Source organism: Buceros rhinoceros, unplaced genomic scaffold (genome assembly GCF_000710305.1).
Source record: "Buceros rhinoceros silvestris isolate BGI_N320 unplaced genomic scaffold, ASM71030v1 scaffold12566, whole genome shotgun sequence".
Lineage (NCBI taxonomy): Eukaryota > Metazoa > Chordata > Aves > Bucerotiformes > Bucerotidae > Buceros > Buceros rhinoceros.
The window spans coordinates 1-7,830 of NW_010418152.1; the positions used below are offsets into that span (position 1 = coordinate 1).

Sequence of the window (7,830 nt, forward strand, 5' to 3'; positions counted from 1 at the left end):
GGGGTGCGGGTGCTGCCCCGGGGAGGAGAGGCCGCCTCCGGGATGAACGTGCAGGAGGCTAATGCGGATGAAGGTCTCACATTGTCACAGCTCATCTTAGTGAGGTCCGGGGAGAACTCGGGCCCTTTCACCAAGGAGAGCAGCCTGCAGCAGCCCTCGGAACTCTGTAGGGCTTCGTGGTCAAATACCGAGCAGTGAAAAAACAAAACAAAACAAAATAAAAAAACTAAACTGAAAAGCAAAACGTGAGATTGAGCAATGAAGTCTAAAGGCCGTGAGCAACTTCTGATAATTTGTGCCTGTGTGATGTGATTCTCATTCTGAGCGTCTGAAAACGTTACCTTTTTGGGGGGAAGCTTTCTTAGAAACCTTGTTGCAGAAGATTTTGACAACCCTGGCTGTTCCCAGAGCTGGGTGTGTTTGATGTGGAGGCTGAAATTACTTTTAGGAACTCTGTCTCTTGTACTGTAGCTGTGGCAGCGAGTGTCTTGCTCTTCTCTTACGTGATGTGATAGCTGGACTGGTCCTTTGCATATAGGAATTGTTGGTGGGGCTAGTTCCTGTTGGGGTTTCCTCAGGAAATCTTGAGTACAGTTCTGGTCACCCATGTTCAACAGATAAATTCAAGTTGGAACATACGGAGTGGACACAGAGGCCATTTGTTACCCCTCAGTTTGACAGGGAGGTGAAGGAAGGGAAGAAAACAATGAAACGACAAATACATATAAACTAGCCGTGATAGGAGCAGAAAGTTCCTACTGTTGGGCAAGTGGATGCTGAAGAGTTTTTTAAGTAGAGTTAAAAACACATGGAACTTGTTGAGCTGTTGAAGATTTTATAATACAGTGGCTGTAATAAGGCTGTGGACAAGGCGACAGGTCTTTTCTTTGAGCTGTAAGCAGTTTTGATGCTTGTGGTGTTCAGTTTAGTAGTGAGACTTACAGACATCTCTGTGCTTCTTACAGGTGGAGTATAGAGAGATGGATGAGAGTCTTGCAAATCTTTCAGAAGATGAGTATTACTCTGAAGAAGAGAGAAATGCTAAAGCTGAGAAAGAGAAAAAACTACCCCCACCACCTCCACCAGCTCCTGCAGAAGAAGAGAATGAAAGTGAGCCAGAGGAGCCGTCTGGTGAGTAAGGAGAAGCCCTTTCCTCTGACCCTACTTACCTGCTTTATCGCTAGAAATTAAGTGAGGTCAGATGCAGCATCGCGAATGTCTGATTTTGTTGGTTTTGAATGATCTTTCTACTGTGTTTTCTTTGCTGGCCCCATATGTGGAAGGAGGGGAAAAACACAGAGGAGCAGCCTGATAAAGATGGGAATATGCACGATCTAATTCCAAACCAAGCCAAACCTCTCCTCCTAGATTCTTGTGATCCTTAGTGACTTGTCTTTGGAAGCTCATTGATCAGAACAGCCTCTTTGGTACTTTGCTGCCACCAGCTCGTGCACTCACTTATTCCTCTGAGAGAAAAGAGGTTAGATTTACTGGGGGAGTTGGGTGTTGGGTGTTGCTGTGCAGGAGAACAGATTTAATCTGCAATGATTCCTGTGACTTTTTGATTCTAATCTTAAAGTTCTGGTTGGATACTGTTTGCTTAACTTCAGTGTTTTCTTCGTTGCCTTTGACAGTTGTAAAGCTTTGCTTCACGTCAGTCAGTCTTGTTGAGGAAGCAGCTTTTGAAAGTTCTGTTGTTAGCAGAAGTTTTGTTACCCACTCTTTACCTCTGTGGTGTTTATAGCTTCCACCAGTAGTCAGGTCTGCTCTTGGTGTCTCACTCTACCTACAAAATCATGCTTTTGCCAAGTTTACCTGTCGGAGACATGCCGTGAGATGATGTGTGTGGTAGTTGGGTTTAGACCACAGGCAGAACCTAGCAGCTGAAGTTCTGCTGGTTCGTCACCAGTATGAATAACCGCTAGTCTTCAGTTCTGCTGCTCTTAATTGGCTTCCTTTTGGCTGGCAAGTTTGAGCGTAGGCAGCAGGACTGACATCAGTCTGGGAATACTTGCCTTCAGTTTCGGAGAACATATTAAAAGCCACGACTGTGTTTTATCTCTTAGGAGTTGCCCCTGTAATCTCTCCTCAGCGGTGGCTGTTGGCTCCTGGCTTGGTGCAGGAGTACTGTAGCTCATACACTTGACTGAAGTATTTGCAGTGATAAAAATCGTCCCTGCCCCTAGTTGTAGCTGATCTATCAAAAATGGAAATTTAATAGGAAAAGTATCTAAGTTTACTATTTAATTTAGCTTTGACTTTGGGTTTAATCCTTGAGACCCAATATTAAAACACTTTTGATATTTCTCTGTTGTCATTTTGTGTCTCTAAGAATGGTGACGAAAATCAGTTTGAGGCATAATCAGTCAAGTGCAGTGTTTTATCCCACGAAGGAAGAAACGTGGAAGGTAGGCAGTGGTGGACTCATGCTGTTCTGTTCACACAACAGTCTGCTAAGCAGTTACTCTGCAGGCACCGTAGTTAGTCATCTAAATGCAGTCGATTTGAGAACAGGCTGTATCTAGCTGCCTGGCAAGAAGTAGATTTCAGGTCATCTTATCCTTTCTCCGTTCCTAGAAATCCTGTGGTAACGCACAGAACAGTGATGGAGGAAGACAACAACTTTTCACTTGTCATTCTGTCTCTAGTCTTGCTGTATTTTTAAAGGCTTCTGGAAGGAGACACACTGGTGGATCTCTCGGTCTTTGTCTTTATCAGTGCAGGCGTCAAGAGCATCAGGTCCTCTTATGCTGAGTGTTAAAGAGCACGACACCTTCCGATCAAACAGCCCTTAGCAGGAAGAGGCAGGGGGTCTGCTGTATGTAGCAGCAGTGTTCCTAACAGAGGTTTTCTCTGTGTCACTTCTTTGAAGCAAAAATAAAAGTGTTCACTGAGAAATATTAAATTAGACAGGAATCCTAGAACAGGATTGCATACTTTAGTTTAACCAAATACAGGAAGTTTGTTTGTGGATTACTTTGAATTTATTTTCGTTGCAGACCTTAGTAATTTCCTTTGTGTTTCAAGCCTGTAAGAACATAGGTAGTGCAGGGGAGGTGTAACGCTGCTGTGTTACAGGTCATGACCTTTTGTGACAAAGAGCCTAATTTTGCACATCTTAACGTAAGCGTGCCAGTAGCTGGTGTGGCATTAGCCTGTCCTCAGGGGCAGTTTACTGTAGAAGGAGGGTGTGACGGATCACACTTTGTGCCATTGAAATGCTGCCCTTGTGGGGTGGCTCCCATAAACGTGTTCAGCTCTGGGGAGTTCAGATGTTTTGGCTGTGCAGGTTGTTATAGTCTGGATTCGCCAGATTTACTGCATGTTGTTGCAGAGCAGTTTTTAAAGGTTTAACAAGTGTTTCATGATTAAGTTAATTCCTTAAAGCATCTCCCCTCCTCTTCACTGGAGAAATACTGTCTGACAGCAGAAAACTCCATTTCAGTGCCGAATGACACTTGTGTTCTTGTTTCCCGATACCTGTTCTGAAATTAAGGAGCTTGCTGCTTCCATTTTTCTCCTCTTAAGGATTTTTTTGTTTGCCCTCACCAAATTGCAATTCATTTTTATAGCTTCCTGAAGGTTTCGTTGCCAGCTCCTCGTTTTTTGGTTGGTTGGTTTTTTTAGTTTTGTCAGTATTCTTACTTTGCGGTACCACGATCTTGTGTTTCTAGCTGCTGCTTCCCAGGAACTGTGAGATCCAGATTAATGTCAAGTGAATAGTCAAACTCCGTGGTGCTCTGTCTCTGTCTTTCATCCAACTTGTCTGTTTTGCTCGTTAAATTCAGTACCTGGTGGTAACCGTGTGCCACTATTCTTTGTGTTAAGGCAGTGGATAATTGCATGAAGTGGGCTCCTTTGTAGACCTTCTTCATGATGGCTGTTCAGCCCATGGTCCCTTATTCTGTTGCCTCGAGACTTGCAGAGGTTCTGCTCGACGTTCTGCTCCTACACGTTGTGTTCAGCTGCAGTAATGTGATGTTAATATGGATCAGCAGTTTGCCTGTTGCAGCTGGGATGAGATGTTCCGTGGGGAAGGAGAGGCAGCCTGCGCTGGCCAGCCTTGTTTCCAGGCTTCTCTTCTCAGACCGGGTAGCGTTTATAATCGTGTCTGAGCAAGCAACGGTGATGGTGCTTTTCTTGACTTAACATTGAGAATGGTTTTGCTGTTGTTAATAGAAGAGGGAAAATACTGATTTCTTTCTGTGGATGAACAGGGAGCAGTTCTGTCCCCGCTGCTCCTCGTCAGTGCTAACTCAGGGGTAACGAATGCCATGGGCTGATGTCAGCGCCTTTACAAGTTCTGAACTGACGGAAGGCACAAGTGTCACTTTTCCTGCAAATAATGGCTTATGCTGGAGTGCAAGTTTAGTGTTTGAGTTGTCTTGGTCTCTCCCAGAAAGGAAGTAGGTCTCGTAGTGCTCCCAGCCAGATAAAGTACTTGGAGTGAAGGTGAAGGGAGGAATTTTCTCTTGCTATCACAACATTAGTTCGTAGAATCTCGACTTCGGGACTTCTGAGGCCTCTCAAAATACAATTGTTTGTCATGGTCACTCTCTTTATAAGAATACTGACTATTGCTCCGCTACTGTAGCTGAGTGGAAATGGCTTTCTTGTTTCAGTTCCTATTTTGTTTTATCTGTAGATGTGTAGTGTTACAACATTGCAGAGTAGTCCCCTTATTGAAGCGTGAAAACATTTGGTTCACTTTGTGTCTTGTTTCAGGGGTTACATTTGTAGTTCAGATGAAATTCTTTTAAGGTAGTGTATCCCCTCAGAGACTCAAGTTAAATTTGGCCAGCCCCAGACTCTAAAGAGTAATCTTAAGAATTGCAGGTTCAGCCTCAGGTTGGACCTTACTCTTTCCTGTTTGGAGATGTCTCCTTGAACAGCTCTGCTCTCGGAGGGGACTGTTCCATCTGCTACCTTGACCTCGGCAGTTTGTTTTGGGAGGTGAGGGCACTGTTTGGACTTAGGAAAACACCCAATTTGCTGACCCTTGGAGCACCTGGTGTGAAGTAGCCTTGGTGCAGGAGCAGCCAGCTGACCAGCACTCAGCCGTCTCTGTACTGTTTCACAGCTTCCTGCTCTCTGGAGATGGCAGGACTTCAGGCGAACATCTGACTGTGGAAGAGTATCGCTTACAGGCTAAACTTGGAGCTAGTGTCTCCTGTGTAGATGAGCAGTGTGTGAGGTGACCTGTGTTAGCTTTGTTCGTGAAGACATTGTGGCTGCGGTTATACCTGTCCTAGAAATACTCTGTTCCTGGTTGTGTTGTGGTCTTGTCAGGGCTGCTAATTAGGACTTACGTGCGGGCTAAGGTAGTTCTGAGACTTCTTCAGATCTTTTAGATGAGTGCTTTGCTTTTCCTCACATTTCCAACCCTGCATACACTGAAAGTCCAGTGTCTTTCAGTGATGGGTATTGATCACATCACTGATCAGTCAATGGTATTGACATGGACTTGGATTTGGAAGTGGTGTTAGTGTGTTAGAACATTGTCGGTGTATCAAGGGCGCTGAAGCCAAAATAAGGGGTCTGAGTCTTTCAAAAAGGTTCCATCATCAAGCTTCAAGGAAGGGTTTGTGGGGAAAAAAAGGAATAGACTCTTGAATGTAAGAGGCTTTTCAGAATGATTCAAGGTAGTCCCTTGCATATGTGGAGACTTGGGAGTATCAAGGGCAAGATTATCAAATTCTTGTGGTTTGAGATCCATAGAATCTGAGGGTATCCATCCACCAGATCTTGGCAGTAAGAAATGTAAAGTTATTATTCATGTCCCAGCCATAATGAAGTTGATCATAAGTATTTGGCCACCAGGAATGCTACATGTTTTGTACTTCTTTATTTCCCATAAAGTCTGGTGTAAAGCGTTCCAGTCACATGGATAACACTTTAGAAGATGACAGAGTTTGGGCCCTGAACCTAGGTTCCAGAAGATGCGATTCTCAGAACATGGGTTTAGTTAGTTGGTGAAAATTAATACCTAAAACGCCAACTGCCGGGCCTTGATGTCCAGTATGGTTTAACTTATGGAGTAAGGTCCCTGAGTTCTCCTCTTTCCTTCCACAGGGCAAGCAGGAGGACTTCAAGACGACAGTTCTGGAGGGTATGGAGACGGCCAAGCATCAGGTGAGGGTGGCGTTTGATGCTTGCCACTTAGTAGCAAGAGCCGCCAAGTTAGGCATTGATGCTTGCAAGTGCGCATGGTGTGGTTGTCCAGAACTTAGCAAGAGATACAGGAGTTGTTCCCACCTGTTAAAAAAAATAAGGGGTGTCTTCAAACATCAGTTGAGGTCTGTACTCACTGCAGAACAGGACGCTAAGCTGTGCTGAAATGTCTCAGGCCGATCTCTCATCCCTCCGCTCCTCTCCAGGTTCAGAGGAGTCCAAACATGTGAAAAGGTACTTGCTGCCTAGCAGTTTCTACCACCTAGAACGACATGGAGAGCCCTGGGCTTTTTATCACAGCAGATTTTTTTTTCTAATTTGCTGAAGAAATCTAGCATGGAGCACCTTTTTGCTCCCTTGGTTTTGTTTTTCCTTTTGAAAAGGTTTGTGTTTGAGCTGTGTGCTGGTGGTTAGCCCGGGAGGTTGATCTGTTGGGGACATTTGAAGTCCGCCGCTCAGCGGACTGGCTTGTGAATCGCATTTGCTGTTTGACTGGTGCTAGCAGCATGCACTTACTGCTGAATTTACTGGATGGGTCTCTTTACTCCTAAGTATTTAGAGAGCTACTGAAAATCTTCCTCCAGCTCTGCCATTTCCGCTCTCGATTGAGGGTTAGGGTTTTAACAAAGGAGTTGAGGCTCCACAGCCTATTTGTACCCCTAAGTTGCTCTTTTTGAAGCAAATATAACTTCATCTGAGAGTGCATTCTTGCTGTTCCGTGGAAGGGAGCCTAGTTATGTTTTGATCTTGCCACTTGCACAGAATTTCTGCCTGTGGACTTCAGTTTGCATTGCCCTTTTCATTTTTAGGCTGGCATTGGCTGTTCGGAAATTCTGTGTGTTTTGCATTTTATGTACATGTTGAGAGTATGCTTTAGTAATTGTCCGATTCAGCAGCCAAATAACTTCCCTTCAGTGTGATTTTCATCTGTAGCTGTTTCAGTAAGTCTTTAATGAGCAGCATTGCTCAAGATTTCTTCTGTGGGGAAGAAGATAATAAAAATTTTAGCACATTAGTTGCTGATGCTGAATGTCAGGAAGCAGCGAGTCTATGTGTGAGTGTGTGTGCAGAGGAGATGAGTCTAGGCAGAGCCGTTCCCACAGTCATGAGAGAGTTGCTTGCCCCAAGGAAAGCATGTGCAGTTCTGAACTGGTGCTCTCTAGAACACGTTGCTTTCATGAAACCCAAGTAGGAAGAGTGTGGGATGAGGGGGATTTAATCAGCCCGCGTTGATTTGTCTCTGAGCTGAGTAGTTACAGAAGTAAATTCAAGGGCACTTAGTTCTTATAAGATCATCTGATGGTTGGGCCAAATAAAATGGTATCTTCGCTGATAGTAGCTAGGCTTTTTCTAAACCCTGGTGTCAAACCCTGTTGTCTTAGGGGTTTTTTTTTTTTTTGAATACCAGTGCTCATCTGGTGCTATCCTGGCATTTCAGTTTTGAAGTTCAGGTATTGGAACAAAACCTCACTTGGTTCTCTCCAGGGCTGTTAGCACCAGCTTCTCTGGCTTTTCAATTCCAAGGAATAGATCACAGAGCTTTCCAAGAAACTGGCTAGTTGCCTGAGAGTTTCCTGGTAGCAGATCCACTGCATGACAGTCACTGGTTTTGGAGAAGGCACACTCGTTTTAGCATAAGCCTGTAAGAGGGGGTTGGGT

At 44.5% G+C, this 7,830-nt stretch overlaps 1 protein-coding gene across 1 annotated transcript in view; it reads left to right on the forward strand.

The window, feature by feature from the left end:
- The first annotated feature begins 969 nt into the window (after window positions 1-969).
- Window positions 970-7,830, forward strand: part of KDM1A (lysine (K)-specific demethylase 1A) — a 40,109-nt gene continuing 33,248 nt past the window's right edge. The window contains exons 1-2 of the mRNA XM_010138424.1: window positions 970-1,131; window positions 6,073-6,132. Coding sequence (XP_010136726.1) covers window positions 981-1,131; window positions 6,073-6,132 — 211 coding nt within the window. The 5' untranslated portion in view covers window positions 970-980. The remainder of the gene's footprint in view (window positions 1,132-6,072; window positions 6,133-7,830) is intronic.